The sequence below is a fragment of the Schistocerca serialis genome, chromosome 1 (assembly GCF_023864345.2).
Source record: "Schistocerca serialis cubense isolate TAMUIC-IGC-003099 chromosome 1, iqSchSeri2.2, whole genome shotgun sequence".
In the NCBI taxonomy this organism is placed as follows: Eukaryota; Metazoa; Arthropoda; class Insecta; order Orthoptera; family Acrididae; genus Schistocerca; species Schistocerca serialis.
In genome coordinates this window covers 639,705,879-639,723,886 of record NC_064638.1, presented here as the reverse complement: position 1 = coordinate 639,723,886, position 18,008 = coordinate 639,705,879, and the positions used below count along the sequence as shown (strand labels likewise).

The following is an 18,008-nucleotide window of genomic DNA, read 5'->3' as shown; positions in this document are numbered from 1 at the left end:
TAATTCCAATATGAACTAAGAAAATGAGATTAGACTAGTTACAGCATGAAGAGGCATTTAAGCACCCACTCTTACCACATTCCATATGTGAATGGAATAAGAAATCCCGTTAGATGGTTCAAGGGGAAGAATTCTCTGACATGCACTTTACAGTGGTTTGTTGAGTATGGTGTAGATGTACATTTAGATGTATTTCAATCAATTGGGAAATGTTCCAATGACAAATGATAGGTTACACAAATAGTCTAAAATGTTATTCTGCAGTATACAGTGGAACCTTGCATAGCGAGCATAATTTGTTCCAGAATCTTACTTGTAACACGAGACACTCATTAAGTGAAACCATTTATCCCATATAAATTAATGAAAGATTTGATAATGCACCCCATGCAGGATAAGTACTAAAAGTTTTATGTTATACATTATTATGTACTTTATTATTCATGATACATAACTAATTCTTTTTTCCTAGGAAGCTATCTATCGTCATTTGTTTCTGCCGATGCTTCAACACTTGGCAAAAATGCAACACAGCATTATCGTGAAATAAATTTGCAGTGCGTGTAGCCACTGCTTTATTGGGATGATAATTTTCAGTGTACAATGCAACCATTCCCATGCTTTCAGCATTTCTCATATTGTGCCAGAAGAGTGCTGCTTTGCTGTCAATAGGATGTACCCTTTGCCATACACTTCACAATGGTTTGCAGAGTATACATGTAGATGCAGATGTAGAATGTCATAATGCATTCATAGCTCATGTTCTTTTCAACCTCAATTGCTCTGCTTGCTTTCTATGTCACTTCTCATTTCCTTCATTAATTTTTACTCCTTTTCCATTTTATTCAGCCTGAGGAGCTATTTATTGTATTTTATTGTTTTGGTCTTTTCTACCACTTCTTTTCCAAGCATTTCACAATTTCCAATCATCTGGGTATTCTTCTCCTTCCTACACTTCTCTCAATTCCTAACCGTCTTGCCTGCATTCTGAATTCTTCAGTTTCAGGGAGTACTTGATTAGTTATCATCTCAGTGCCAAAATCTTCATTCATTCATTCATTCATTATTGTCCATAAATTTCGTCAAGATGAATAACCTTCAGGTATGTGGAATGAGTCAAGGTAAATCTTAAAAAAAGGCAAGAAACTTAAAAAACATAATTTGTTAGCTGTATAAAACAATTCTGAGGCAGAAATGTTGGTCATTAGGACAGACCTACCTTCAGGAGGCCAAATATTAGTACTACTGATAGACACATATGAAATCATACACATTATCCTTGCTTTTGGTACCAATGCAGGTAGTTCGTCTTTAGAAACATATAAATGATAGGTTGGGGACGCCAATTTTGCCTCAAAATTGCTTTGATTTTCTTGAGTGAAATTTTCTTCTGATGATCCTATTAACAATAAATTATCACTGTGCTGCTTACTTGCAATACTATTTGTGTTTATGTCAATTAAAAGTCAACTAGTAAAAGTTTTGCTTTGTTAATCATATTAAATAGCTACTGTTTATCTCCTACTGGCACCTTAGTGTTTCCTTGATTAACTTACTGTTTTTCAAAGAAAGTGGTTGTCTACATCTGTAATAACAGAAGCTTCTTTATAATCTGCTACAACATGCCACACGGCTTTACAGCAATTTTCAATTCTTAATTCTAATTTTCAGTTCTCAATTCTGTATGAAACACATCAATTAAATTTTTATAGGCATCAACATAAAACAACATGTTTTGGAGAAATTGTTTATATTAAACCTAAATCAAGCAACTGAGAAGTTTGTTAGTGAGAGGGAGAGAGAGAGAGAGAGAGAGAGAGAGAGAGAGAGAGAGAGAGAGAGAGAGAGAGAGAGAGAGAGAGAATTTTGACACATAACACAGTAGCCACATATTGTTTGGTAGCAAATTAAAAAAAAAAGTTCTTGAAATACAGACACCCACATTATTAAGCAAAATAGATCAACTGAACAGATTTATGTCTTCTATGCACAGTATTACAACAACAAATTTGTACTAAAAGTATATGAAGCATGCACTTTCAATATTTTTTTCTGGATTGCAGTGCAATACAAGTTTTTCTAGTTATTATTTGTGGCATATTACTTTCATAAATCGGATTTAATTCATAGACAATAAGAAATATACTACACTAGGAGTATCTGTGAAAAAGCATCAGTTGAATTTTTAGGAATTAGTACACACATCAAAAAAAGTTTTGCATCACCCCGGTTCCCAGAACTCCTGAAGATAGACGTTGACTGTGGATATTGTATCACAGACACAGTCCCTTTGAATGTTCAGAGATGTCGCTAAACGTGCCCAAAGATGTAAACAACCATGCATGAGTAGCACCTATTAGAAGGAGGGGGTCCAACAGCCGATCAGTTCCAGGCATTTCACCAGGAAGGAGGTACACAGCTTGTGTTGTCTGCAGTTTAACAATGCCTAGACAGTCAATACCATGGTTCAATCATGTCTGCATTTTACTTTGTGCCAGGAAGGGCTCTCAACAAGGGAAGTGTCCAGCCATTTCGGAGTGAACCAAAGCGATGTTGTTCGGACATGGAGGAGATACAGAGAGACAGGACTGTCGATGACATGCCTCGCTCAGGCCGCCCAAGAGCTACTACTGTAGTGGATGACTGCTACCTACGGATTATGGCTCGGAGGAACACCACCAGTTGACTAATGCTTTTCATGGAGCCGTTGGACATCGTGTTGCGACTCAAACTGTGTGCAATAGGCTACCTGACGCGCAACTTCACTCCCATCATCCATGACGAGGTCCTTCTTTGCAATCATGACACCCTGCACCACAGTACAGATAGGCTCAACAACATGTCGAATGGACAGCTCAGGATTGGCATCATGTTCTCTTCACTGATGAGTGTCACATATGCTTCCAACCAGACAATCATCAAAGACGTGTTTGGAGGCAACCAAGTCAGGCTGAATGCCTTAGACATACTGTCCAACGAGTGCAGCAAGGTGGAGGTTCCCTGATATTTTGGGGTGACATTATGTGGGGTCGACGTACGCCTCTGGTGGTCATTGAAGGCACCGTAATGGCTGTATGATATGTGAATGCCTTCCTCCGACTGATAGTGCTACCGTATCGGCAGCATATTGGTGAGGCATTCGTCTTTATGGATGACAATTTGTGTCCCCCATCATGAAATGCACATCTTGTGAATGACTTCCTCCAGGATAACAACATCGCTCGACTAGAGTGGCCAGCATGTTCTCCAGACATGAACCCTATCGAACATGACTGGGATAGATTGAAAAGGGCTGTTTATGGACGACGTGACCCACCAACTGTTCTGATGGATCTATGCTGAATTGCTGTTGAGGAGTGGGAAAATCTGGACCAACAGTGCCTTGATGAACTTGTGCATAGTATGCCACAACGAATATAGGCATGCATCAACGCAAGAGGATGTGCTACTGGGTATTAGAGGACCAGTATGTACAGCAATCTGGACCACCATCTCTGAAGTTCTTGCTGTATGGTGGTACAACATGCAATGTGTGGTTTTCATGAGCAATAAAAAGGTTGGAAATGATGTTTATGTTGGATCTCTGTCCCAATTTTCTGTACTGGTTCTGGAACTCTCGGGACTGAGGTGATGCAAAACTTTTTTTTTATGTGTATGTTAAATTATTAAACAAATTATTAACTGAATGAAAACAGATAATTAACTTTTTGACTCAGCTGAAGAAGAAGTTGAAATCATTCACAAAGCCATCAAAGATTATAAGAAAAAGACCTGTGTATCAATTCGACCATACAGAAAGGGTGATGAAGACTTTGTCATGGTACAAGGGAACAACACAGGCTGCTGGTCATACGTGGGAAGAAAAAATGGTGGCCAGGTACTTAATCTACAGACTCCTGGATGTGTACATCATGGGATTGTTATTCATGAGTTTTTGCATGCTCTAGGATTCTACCACCAACAGAGTGCTCATAACCGTGATGATTATGTCAAGATACTTTGGGAAAATATCAAAGAAGGTGAGAAATTTTTTCATGGACATATATTTAAGGTATAACAAAGAAACTAATTCAAAATAAAATATAATGCTTCATTACATTATCTCACACATGAATTTTAAAAATCATGTGTATGAACTGCTTTAAACAGGTTTCCAGGTAAAACATTATATCGAAATTAAGATAATGAATTTGCTGCAGATATTTCAGTAAAATTATAAAACACAGGTCAAATTTCTGCTAACAAGACCATTGCTTAATGACAATAAGAACTGAAGGAGTAGTTGTAATCTCATGTTTCACAAAATTATCCTGCTGGACTGTACTCACTGCCACAGGAAGTGGGCCTGGGAGGACAGTGATGTATTTGGGAATTACTTCAAGTGACATACATCTCTCAAATTTAGTATTCTATTTTTCATAAGTGCTGAGTAGAGTAAAAGATCTTCGTAAGACCTTTTAAAGATCATTTTGCATGATATGAGTTCGTTTATCAGTTTCCTTCCAAAGCAGAACGGATCAGGATGTTGCCCGGATCAGGATGTTGCCCTCATCACCAGACACATGCTTTTCTTGTTCAAGCTATAGAATACAGTGATAGCACAATATGCCCACGGGGGAAAGAGCTACTGTTAAAACTAAGTTTGTACCACTGCTAAAAATCACAATCAGTATTTTTTATTGACCCATATCTCTCAATTCAAGAATAGCATAGTCAGATACTTTAAAGTAGTTGACCTATTACATTGCAAATATCAGAGATTGTACAGTGGGGGCAATGTCACAAACTTTTTCAAGCCAAGTGCAGGTCTTAGCCAGGTGGTAGAGGATATAGGTTCCTTGTGCAAGGGATTCACAAAGCAGGATCATGTGATGGTAGTGGGTGGAGTGGGAAACAGTATTGATAGGGATCAGGGCTACAACATTGAGTGTGACCTGGTGAAAATAGCCTCAGCAATGACCCACACCAATGTTGGGCTAGTGCCTGCTTTCGTGCGGCATGATCAGCCCCAGTTGAACCGCTCTGTCACAAGGGTAAATATGGAGTTCGATCAGTTGTGTAGGGCGGCCACTCTGTCAGACATTGGATTGGTTCCTGTCGAGGCTATTGATAGGGGAGATTTCACAAAATGGCCTACATCTCAATAGGAAAGGGAAGGGTAAACTGGCAGGGTTGTTAGTGAAATCCATAAGGGGGGACATTAGTACTCATGGATGTACCTCTTTTTTAGGCTAATATCAGTGTCCAATGAGAAGTTCAGGCAGGCAGGTGCTAAAGAGATCCAAAACTCACAAAAGTCTCACAACAGGAAAGTAAATAATAATGTTACCATATTTAACCAAAATATTGGTGGATTAAAGAAAAAAGTAGATTCTCAGAAAAGTAAAGTAAAAAATAATGTTACCATTTTTTACCAAAATATTCTGGGATTGAAGAATAAAGTAGATGAGCTCCTGGTTTGTTTAGATGACATTGAATCTAATAATGTAATAGATATACTATGCCTGTCTGAGTATCACATTGTGTCTGATATGGAAAAGGTAAATATCTGTGTTTATAAACTAGCTGCACATAATGAGTAGAGAGAATAAGGTGGGAGGAGGAGTTGCCACATATGTCAAAAGTTATCACTGTGTAGAAAGCTTAGATACAAAAAAGTTTTGTCTAGAGCAACATATAGAAGCATGTGCCTGTCAACTTAAACTGAAGGAGGGCTCTTTTATAATTGTAACAGTATATGGGTCCCAGTCAGGAAACTTTCATTTATTCCTGGAAAACTTGGATGCCTTGTTGTGCTATCTGTTAGATAGGGGAAAGCAAATTATTATTTGTGGGGACTTCATTGTTGATTCATTGAAAGACTGTAATAGGAAGAATGACCTGGAAGCCTTGCTCGGTTCTTTCAATTTGACATCTGTCATTAATTTTCCAACTAGGGTAGTAATGGACAGCAGCACATTGATAGATAACGTTTTTATAGACCGAGATAGGTTTAAAAACATAAATTCTTGTTCTGTTGAGAATGGGCTTTCTGATCATGATGTTCAGCTAGTTACAGTATATGACATAGCTCCATTCAGTAATTCAAAGCTACCCTCCAAAGTTGTGCATTCAATTAATGACTCAACAATTAGAAATTTCAGAGATAATCTTCAGCAGTTAGACTGGGATGAGGTGTACAAGGAAACCGATGCTAATTTAAAATATAACTTATTTCATGATACACTGGTAAGAGAATTTAAAAACTGTTTCCCCAAGAAAGTAGTTAGATCTAATTATAAGAAACTATGCAAAAAACCTTGGCTTACTAAAGGAATAAAAATATCTTGTAACCACAAAAGGGAACTGTATCTAACAACAAGAAAGAGTAATGACCCAGAAACAGCAAAATATTATAAAAACTACTGTGCTACATTAAGAAACGTTATTAAAAAGTCCAGAAGCATGTGCATCATGTCTGAGATTAATACCTCTGATAACAAAATCAAAACAATTTGGAATATTATTACAAGGGAGGCAGGACAACCAAGAGTACAGGATGACGGCATCACCATCAAAGCGAATGGAAACTCGATAAACAACAAGCCGGAAGTTGAAAACATTCTGAATAATCATTTTTTAAATGATGTAGAGAAAACAGGATCTAAATGTTCATTAGAAGAAGCAAGGCAGTTAATGGAAGAGGCCTTACCCACACCATTTGATACAATTGAAATTCCACCCACCTCTCCATCTGAAATGAGGATGTTAATAAAATCTCTCAAGAATAAAAGCTCACATGGGATTGATGGCATTTTCAGCAGGATAATAAAAGCTTGTTCCCAAGAAATAAGTGGGATTCTTAGCCACATATGTAACAGCTCTCTGAAGCAGGATATTTTCCCAGATAGACTGAAGTATGCCATTGTTATACCACTGCATAAAAAAGGGGATACATCTGATGTCAACAACTACCGCTCAATCTCTCTTCTGACTGCCTTATCCAAAATTCTTGAAAAAGTAATATATTGTAGAATAACTTCACACCTTTGTAAATTTAAGTTTTAATAAAATGTCAGTTTGGTTTCCAGAAGGGTTCTTCAACGGAAAATGCTATATATACTTTCACTAATGAAATATTAAATGCTCTGAGTAACTAGAAGTCACCTGTTGGGATTTTTTGTGATTTATCAAAGGCTTTTGATTGTGTAAATCATGGAATACTTCTAGATAAGCTCAAGTACTGTGGTATGAATGGGACAGTGCTAAGATGGTTTAAATCATACCTAACTGGAAGAGTGCAGAAAGTTGAAATAAACAGCTCACATAATATACGAAAAACTGGTGATTTCTCAAACTGGGGAACAATCAAGAATGAGGTGCCGCAAGGTTCGGTCTTGGGTCCTCTGCTGTTCTTAATATATATTAATGACTTGCCATTCTATATTCATGAAGATGCAAAGCTGGTACTTTTTGCCGATGATACAAGTATAGCTATCACACCCGACAGACGAGAATTAACTGATGAAATTGTAAACAATGTTTTTCAGAAAATCATTAAGTGGTTCTCTGCAAATGGGCTCTCATTAAACTTTGACAAAACACAGTATATACAGTTCCACACAGTAAATGGAATGACCCCATTAATAAATATAGACTTCGATCAGAAATCAGTAGCTAAGGTAGAATATTAAAAATTTCTAGGTGTATGCATTGATGAGGGGTTGAACTGGAAAAAACACACTGAGGATCTGCTGAAACGTTTGAGTTCAGCTACTTTGCTATTAGGGTCCTTGTAAATTTTGGCGATATACATCTGAGTAAATTAGCTTACCACGCCTATTTTCATTCTCTGCTTTCGTATGGCATCATATTCTGGGGTAACTCATCATTGAGTAAAAGAGTGTTCATTGCACAAAAGAGTGTAATCAGAATAATTGCTGGAGCTCATCCAAGATCACCCTGCAGACACTTATTTAAAGAGCTAGAAATCTTCACTGTAGCCTCACAATATATATATTCACTTATGAAATTTGTTATTAGCAATTCGAATGAATTCAAAAGTAATAGCAGTGTACATGGCTACAACACTAGGAGAATGGATGATCTTCACTACTCAAGGTTAAATCTAACTTTGGCTCAGAAGGGGGTAAATTATGCTGCCACAAAAGTCTTTGGTCACTTACCTAATAGCATCAAAAGTCTGACAGATAGCCATATAGCATTTAAAAGGAAATTAAAAGAATTTCTTAATGGCAACTCCTTCTACTCATTAGATGAATTTTTAGATATAGTAAGTGGGTAATTTACCAACCTCCACACACACACACACACACACACACACACACACACACACACACACACACACAAAATAAATAAATAAAAAAAATTAGTGTCTTGTAATAATTTGTCTAATGTAATATCTTGTATAGACACCTTTTATTAACGTGACACGCTCCACATCATTACGAAGTGTCGTATTCATGATCTATGGAACAAGTACTAATCTAATCTAATCTGTCTCTATGTATAATACTATCAGAATAATGGATACTCCAGAATGGAAATAATAAACCTACGAACAGAACTCACAGTATCTCGGTAACTGTACAAAATAATCTTTTATACGGAAACACCATAGAACAGAAACATTTCTGCCTTACAAGCTAATCACTTTCTTTCTTAAGCGCGCGCGCGCACACACACACACACACACACACACACACACACACACACACACACACACACACACACACACACACACACGAGAGAGAGAGAGAGAGAGAGAGAGAGAGAGAGAGCAAAACACATCCACCTAAGGTCACAGCGACACTGTTTGTGTATGATGTCTGTATGGTTGTTTCTGAGAATGTGTACATAAACTAGAAAAAGGAATTTCACTTCAAAAGCTAATAGCATCTTTGTGCTGTTACACATTTCTTTGTGTCCCACTTGGATCAGTGATAGGTGAGAGAGAGGTTTTACTCACTGTTGTTCAATTTATACTTGAAAAACACCATTAATCAGTTCCAAACCAATCAATAGTTCATACAGATATCAACCAAATTACAAATTTTTAAAGGCATTAAAGTGAAATGAATTTCTGACTTAAAATGTGAAACAGTGTGTAATAATACTATCCCCAGTAATGAAGCATTGTGAATCAATGAAATGAAATTAATTAACAATAAGTCTTATGAATATTTGGAATAAGTGACTTTATACAGTGAGAAAAATATGACATAATACAGAAGGAGAATTATCAGACTGAAAATTTATTTCTTTTAGGGAAATAAAACAAGAAGAGGAGACGGAATAAATGATGATATGTGAAGATGTCTGGCTTTACAGATCAGATTTGCAGTTTCAGATATTATTTCAGAATTTAAAGGGGGTCAATATTCTACCCAAATTTTACCTCACATTAATGCTACAATTTATTTGATAACAGTTGAATTTTTCAAATAATGACTTTTGACATAATCGTTTATTGTTCAATTTTTATCCATTACATACAATGGATGTAGGACAAGTCAAGGAATCATAATTTATGAATAAATGGTTCAAGTGTATTGCACAAGTCTCAAGTATTAGATAGTTATTTCTGAAAATAGTGCGTTGTAAGTCCACTTATATACAAGGGAACTTAAAAGAAATTTGAAACTATTTTCTAAAATAGAAGCAAAATAAAGTATTTCTGGCATTTTACATCAAAGTAGTTGAACTACACATGTGAAAATGCCAGTTTTGAAATAGAGTGAGTAAATAGCAACAATAAATAAAATTAGGTGTGGTGTCAATAATTAGCTGTAGATTTCTAATAAAGGTAAGCTCACAGACACTGACTTCAGTATATCTTCTCTAACTTTCATGAAAATGAAGTTTCTGTTTTAAAGTGTGAAGCACATGCCATAATATCTTATAACTTTGCATGAGGGTCACAGTCATATGAAGCTTTACCTTGGATAGTTGAAATTACAGTTTATTTGGAGATACTTCAAGTGCTTCATGTTTTCTGCATAACATGCTGTGAGGGTTTTTTATTTTGTTTATTTTTTTTATTGTATGAATGGAGAGAGAAATCCTAAAAAAAATTGCATGTCAACATGCTAAGTAAAAGAAAGCAAATACATAAAGAAAATGTCAGTAGTTGAATGCATCAGTCACAAATCAAGATAAAGAGAGGTAGCTTCAGAAGATAGGGACACATGGAAGATTATATAAACTGGGCTACAGGTAGGAAGAAAATTAATTAGTGCATTGGATTAGTGACAGTACCTAAAATGCAAAAGCAATGAAATAAAAGAAACTGCTCAGTAGAAATCAAAAAATGTCAAAGCTTAAAATGGAGACATGAAAAAGAATACATTTGCAGCAAAGGAATGAGTAAGTCAATGTGCAGATATGACAAACATTAAATCAAAAGTATTGGCTGAAATCTAATAATAATGTTGTGAAAAGAATAGACTGTCATTCACCATATAGTGGAGACACTGAGTAGGAGACAGGCCCAACAAAAACATTGATATGTATTTGAGATTTTGGCCAAAAGTCTTTCTTTTAAAGTAGAAAACATGTTTTCACTATTTTCACACAAGCACAGCTCACACGCACATGATCACCATCTCTAACCACTCAGGCTGGACTGCATACAGTAATGGCATATGATGGAAGAAACAGTTTTTGGGTGGTGGAGGTAAGAAGGAGGCTGGAGTGGGGAAGGGGAGAGATGGCAGGATAGGGGTGGGGAAAGAAGTAGTGGTGCCTGTGAGAACCTGTTGGGATGTGGTGGAGCAGGATAGGGCTGCTAGGTGTTGTTTGCCGGGAGGCTTGAATAGATGGGTGAAAGACAGGGGTGATCCATTATGGCCAGTTACTGCACCCTCACTGAGAGAATCTCTGTGCCCCACTGAGAGAATCTCTGCTCTAATGAACCAACACCTTCAGTCTTTTATGTGTAACCTGTTCTTCTATATGTAGAAGACACCAACTATTTCCTCCACTGACTCTCCACAGCTCCTGTTCCTTTACCACAGTGGCATATGCTCATCACAGCTGATACCACCTCCCTCTACATTAACATCACTAATGCCCTTGGTCTTGCTGTGCTATTGAACACTATCTTCCCCAATTCTCAACTGGCTCCAAACCTACAACCTCATTCCTCGTCACCATAACTAACTATATCCTCCCTCCCAATTACTTCTCCTTTGAAGGCATCAATTACAAATAAATTCATGATACAGCAATGGGCACCCACATACCACCATCCTATGCCACTCTATTCATGTGCCATCTAGAGGAATGCTTCCTAATGATCCAGAGTCCCAGACCATTCATCTGGATCAGATTCATTGATATGCACCTCCATAAGCTCAACACCTTCTCCTACATTTTCCTCACCTGGTCCTCCTCAACCTGAAAGCCACATCCTTGATGTTGAGACTGAGTCCTTCACAGTCTGAAATTACCCTCCCTACAGTGTAAGGAAACAGATATTCCACGCCTTGTCTCTCCAGTCAGCTACCACATCTCACATTCCCACCATCCAACCACAAAGGAGCACTCCCATCATGATCCAGTACCACCCAGGACTAGGGTAATGGAATCATATTCGTTGCCAGGGTTTTGACTACCTTTTGTTGTGCCCTGAAAAGAAGAATTCCTACCTACTATCCTTCCCACCCTCCCAACAGTAGTTTTCTGCCACTCATCAAACCTACACAATCCTTGTCCATCCCTACTCTACCATTGCTCCCAATCCCTTTCCTCATGGCTCACATCCCTGCAGAAGATATAAATTCAAGACCTGTCCCATACAACCTCCTACCACCACCTACTCCACTACAGTCATAGGCATCACCTATTGCATCAAATGCAAGGCTGCCTCTGAAAGCAGTCATCTTATTTACAAGCTAAGCTGCAATCACTGTGCTGCTTCCTACATGGGCATGCCAACCAGTAAGTTGTCTGTCCGCATGAATGGCCAAGAAACAGCTGGACTACTCAGTTGCTGACATGCTGCCCAACACAACATGTTTCAATTCAAATACTGCTTCACAGCTTGCATCATCTTTATCCTTCCTACCAGTACAAGGTTTTCTGAATTGTGCAGGTGTAAATACCCCATGCAATATATCCTATGTTCCCATAACCCCCTGGTCTCAGCATTCACTAGTCCTTACCCTATCACCCACCTATCTCCTACCCTGTTCCCACTCCAGCACTATACTGCGTTCTATTCCACCAACACACCCAATAGTCTTTTTCCCCCTCCTCTACTTCTTTCCTTTTCGACTCCCCTTCAACCCCCCCCCTCCACCCTCCTCAAACCTCTTGACTGCACCTGGCGGGCTTGCCCTATTCTCACCATGTCCCTCCATCCCCACCCAAGCAGCACTACATCTTCCACCACCCCTGCCCTGCTATCCATCCTTCTCCCTGACCCAGCCCCCTCCCATCCCCTACCACCCACAGATTGCTTCTCACAAGAGGTACAATAGCTGTATGCAACCAATCCTCAGCAACCAGGGACAGTGGTAATTTGGGAGTTGTCCCCTTGTGTGAATGTGTGTGTGTTTTCCACTTTAAAAGAAGGCCTTTTAGCCAAAAGCCCATGTGATTGCAGTACTTTTGTTGTGCCTGTCTGCAACGCATCACTTCCTCTATATGGTCAGTAGCAGTCTATCCTTTTCATAACATTGTCATTATTCCGTCCTCGATTTTCCATTGTTTAATCAATAATGTCAGAGATTAGTATCCATAAACATGAGACAGAAGACGGGTATCTAATTGCCAGGTAAATATTATATCATGACAGAATATGCTAAACTACACAAAACTATTCAGAAATGTTTTCATGAAGATGTAGAAGGTTCAATGAAAATGTAATATTAGAAACAACTGAATAAAGTGAGTATGAAGAAAATAAAACAGAAAAACTTATGTTAGGCAGACACCAAATTTCATCCATTCAGGTGGCAAAAAGCACAGTAATAAACAACAGAGATAATATTCAAATAGCTCAACAGATTAATCATAAATACAGACATTAATAATAAGGGCATTTACATTATGTAAGTAATAATGGATTAGATCCATAAAAGTATTCAGACTATGAAGAAAGGAAATATGCTTGATGAATACAGTGTTTTAATACAGAGGGTTCAGAGTAATATAATATACAAGACATTTTCAAAATTGTTAACAGTATGTCTGCAAGGACAGCATTATTTTAATTTCAATTTAATCAAGTACCATACATTGTCATGATGTCCATGATTCTTCACACCTCCCCCCCCCCCCCCCTCTCTCTTTTTCTCTTTCTCTTTCTCTCTATCCCTAATAGAAGAGAGGCATTGCGCTTTTTGGTTTAAGTACACACACACATGCCACAGAGAGGGGGGAGGGGGAGGGAGGCAGGGAGAGAGAGAGAGAGAGAGAGAGAGAGAGAGAGAGAGAGAGAGAGAGAGAGAGAGGAGTCCTGTCAGCACAGAACTTCCAGACTGAAAAGTCTCTGCATATATGTGTTACCATACCTGGGACATTGGTACATAACATAAGTAATCAGAAAATATTACTGTTATTAAACTAATACTTATTGTAATCAAAATATCAATAAGTATTTTTATTATTGCAGATATTTACACTACTGGGTAAGACTTTCAATGCATAAGTAAAAATGAAGTATTAATGTTAATTCCAGTATGCATTGCATATTATAATGTAAAATCTGCACTGGCTTATTTCAACAGGCAAAGAAGGCAACTTTCGGAAATATAATGAGACACTTGTAACAGATTATGGAATTGGTTATGACTATGGAAGCATAATGCACTACAGCAAAAAAGCATTTTCAAAAAATGGAGAACCTACAATAGTACCTTTAGTAAGTATACCAAATTAACATTCATATAATACTTTGCACATATTCATCATATTTAATTTAATTTAAATGTCACACACACTGGTATTTGAATAACTACAAAAGTGGAAACATTAATTTGCTAAAAATGTAGTCTGATTTAGTATAAAAGGAGACAAATCCTTCTGAAACATATTTCTAAGGTCATAAGTGACCCCTATTCCATATTATTTGTGATTGCATCTACATCTATACTACACAAACCATCTTAGGGTGTGTGGGAGAGAGTACCTTTGGTATTACTATCATTTCCCTCTTTTCCTGTTCCATTTGCAAATGCTGTGTGGCAAGAACAACATATGATAAACATCCATATCAGCTCTAATTTCACTAGTTTTTCTCACCACTTTTATTTTTTTAGACGTGCACTGTAAGACAAAAGAGAAAAAAGATGTACCGTGAAGAAATTATCCAAATGGGAAAGGAATGATAGATGTGATGTACAAATGATTACAATTTCAGAAAAAGTGGGTGATTTATTCAAGAGAAAGAGCTTCACAAATTGAGCACATCAATAACAAGTTGACCTACTTCTGGCCCCAATGCAAGCAGGTATTCAGCTTGACACTGATTGTTGGAGTTGTTGGATATCCTTGTGACAGATATGGTGCCAAATACTGTCCAATTGACTTGTTGGATTGTCAAAATCCCAAGCTGATTTGGGGATCCTGCCAATAACATTCGAAACATTCTCAACTATGAAGAGGTCTGGCTACTGTACTGGACAATCAGGGCTTGGTGAACTTGAAGATAAACAGCAGAAACACGTGCCATGTGTGGGCAGGCATTATCTTGCTGAAATGTAAGCCCAAGAAACAAAACAAGGCTTAGAATAATGTCAACTTAGCAATGCGCAGTAAAATGCCATGGATAACAACCAAAGGGGTCCTCCTATGAAATGAAATGACAGTCCAAACTATAACTCCTGGTTGTTAGTCTTATGGCAGGCAATAGTCAGATTGGTGTCCCACTGCTGTCTTGAGCATCTCCAGGCACACCTATTCTGGCCATTGAGGCTCAATTTGAATTTGGACTCATCACTGAAGACTGTTCTACTCCAGCAAATGAGATTCCAGGCCAAATACATGTCTGGAGATGCCCCAGCTAGTGGTGGGTTACCAACCTGACTGTCGCCCACCATATGACCCAGCAACCTGGAGTAATGGTTGAGGGTCCATTTCATTTCACAGAAGAGTCCCTTTGGTTGCCATCTGCAGCACCTTAACAGCACAATGATGTGCCAATGGGTGCCCTGTTTTGTTGCTGTAGATGACAAGCCATTCTGGGCTTACATTTCAGCAAGATGATGCCCACCTGCAAATGGCCAGAGTTTCAAGTGCTTGTCTTCATACTTGTCAAACCCTACTTGGGTCACCAAGGTCACCGGATCTCTCCCCAACTGAAACATTTGGAACATTATGGGCAGGGACTTCCAACCATCTTAGGATTCTGATGATGTAATGTGCCAATAGTACAAAATTATATATCTCTCAGGAGGACATTCAATAATTCTCTCAATCAATGCCACGCCAAATAATGGCTTGTATAAGGACCAGAGATGGACTAATAGATTATTTGACTTGCTCAGTTTGTGAAACTCTTTCTCTTGAATAAATTGCCCAATTGTTATTTGTCTGTACATGTACATCACATCTATCGATTTCCATCACATTTGGATAATACCTCCTTGGTATGTCCTTTCTTTATTTACTCAAATCAAACAATGGAGATTCCAGGTAGGTATGTCAACAACGTACGAGGAGACAGATTGCTACTTATCACAAAAAAGACCCATTCAGTTGCAGACAGGCATAATTAAAAGAGACTTCCATAAAGCTTTAGGCCAAGGTGTTCACCAGCAAAAGAGAAACACACACCATTCATACACACAAGCAAGCACACCTCATGCAGACTTGACTGCCAACTCCAGCATCTCAGGCCAGAATGCACTATCACATGGGATGCAAGCAGCAATCTGAAAGGTGTGGGGAAGGGAAAGGAACAGTAATGTATGGGCAGGGAGGGAGACGAATGCTGTCTGGTGGAATGAGCAGGGACTAGAATACCAACAAGCACATCATTAGGAGGTTGTGAGGCAGGTAGGTAGGAGTGGAAAAGGAGAGCAGTGGAGAAAGACTGTGGGTGCATTGACAGAGGGCTGCAAATAAACAGGGTGGGAGATGAGAATGAGGAAAGAGAGTGTGGGAACTGTCGGGTGGAGGGTGTAGGGACAGTATTTTACCATTGGTCAAGGCCAGGACAATTACAGATGCAGAGAATGCATTGTAAGGATAACTCCCATGTGTGCAGTTCAGAAAAGCAGGTGGTGGAGGGAAGGATCCAGATAACCCAGGTAGGGAAGCAGCCTTTGAAATCGAGTGTGTTATTATTCAGCTGCATGTTGTGCCACAGGGTGGTCTACTGTGCTCTTTGTCACAATTTGGCAGTGGCCGTTCATCCTGGCAGGCAGCTGGTTGGTAGTCATACCAATTTATAAATAGCTGTGCAATGATTGCAGCAGGGCTGGTAAATGACGTAGCTGGTTTCACAGGCAGCCTAGCCCCTGAGGGGGTGGGATAAACCTGTGGCAGGACTGGAATAAGAAGTGCTGCATAGGTGGCTTGGGCAGGTTTTCCACCTGGGTCTTCCAGAGGGATATGATCCTTGTGGCAAGGGGTTGGGCTTGGGAGTGGCATAGGGATGGACTAGGATGGGGGGGAAGTTGGGTGGGTGACAGAACACCACTTTAGGAGGGAAGTGTCTGAGTTAGGATGTTCCTCATTTCAGGGCATGATGATGGGTAATCAAAACCCTGTAGAAGGATGTGAATCAAATGTTCCATTTGTAATCTTACCCTCCCACACATCACTATTATAATTATCTGTCTTTGCACAAATTTTGAAATTTTTGGGAAGTGTAAGATATACAAATGAATAGCTTTTTACTTATCTTTATTATCTTATTGTTGTTGTTGATGGCTCAAAGTTTCGTCGTGTCTAGGAGTACATTCTTGCTGCTGAAAATTTTGATTTAATGTTGTGGGCTCTTGTTGCACTAAATAACAGATGAAGATTTACCTGTTGCAACAAATATCTTTTTATTTTATCCCATCCTTCCAAATCACACCAACTTTATAATTCCCACATTTTAAAAAAAAAAAAAAAAAAAAAAAAAAAAAAAAAAAAAAAAAAAAAAAAAACCAATAATTTCATTGTTGGTGACAAACTTAAAATGTCTACGTCTATCTGAGGCATGTCAACTACTACTTACATTCTGTGAAACTCACAATTTCCAAAGACTTTACAAAGCAAAAGATTTTACAAACTTTCTCATCAGGAGAAGAATCTTTACTAAATTATATCATTATTTCATAAATAAATCCAGAAACAAATTTAATAATTAGCATTAGATTGCACAATTAATAATATGAATTTTAAGTATGCCAGAAATTTTGTGATTTCAGTTATTCTTAAAAGAACAGTAATTTTCACTGTTAGTACATATGTATTGTAACACATTAATTTCTTTTTTGTACACTTAAGCCTGAAATATAATACATCAATACAAAATCATATGAATTCCTTTTGTGAAACAGCTGACATAATTTTAACCTATGCAACAATTGATAGTATACATGGCATCGGTTATTTCTATATAAAAGAAGGTAATGTTAGAGGATGATGATTCATTATACAGCCCAGGGTGGTACAGGGTGATGAAGCAGACACTCCTTTGTGGCTGGTTCTTGGCAGTGGTGGGAGTATTGGGGGTGTGAGGAGAAATGGCACAAGAGATCTGTTTGCTGACTAGGTCTGGGAGATAGTGCCTGTCTGTGAAGGCCTTGATGAGACCCTCAGCATACTGAGCAAGGCAATTCTTGTAACTGCAGATACATCATGTATGGGCGGCTATGCTGTATGTGAGGGATTTTTTGATGAAAAAAGGATGACAGCTGTTGAAATGCAGAAAAGGGATGACAGCTGTTGAAATGCAGGTGCTCTTAGTGATTGTTGGGTTTAATGTGGACAGAGGTGTGGGTAGAGTCATCAGAGAGAAGGAGTCAACGTCTAGGAAGTTGGCACACTGGGTTGAGGAGGACTACGTG

General features: G+C 38.4%; 1 protein-coding gene across 1 annotated transcript in view; it reads left to right on the top strand.

The window, feature by feature from the left end:
• LOC126478751 (zinc metalloproteinase nas-14) overlaps nucleotides 1-18,008 on the top strand; it is a 92,903-nt gene that overhangs the window by 58,751 nt on the left and 16,144 nt on the right. Inside the window, exons 4-5 of the mRNA XM_050103726.1 lie at nucleotides 3,717-4,019; nucleotides 13,734-13,867. Coding sequence (XP_049959683.1) covers nucleotides 3,717-4,019; nucleotides 13,734-13,867 — 437 coding nt within the window. The remainder of the gene's footprint in view (nucleotides 1-3,716; nucleotides 4,020-13,733; nucleotides 13,868-18,008) is intronic.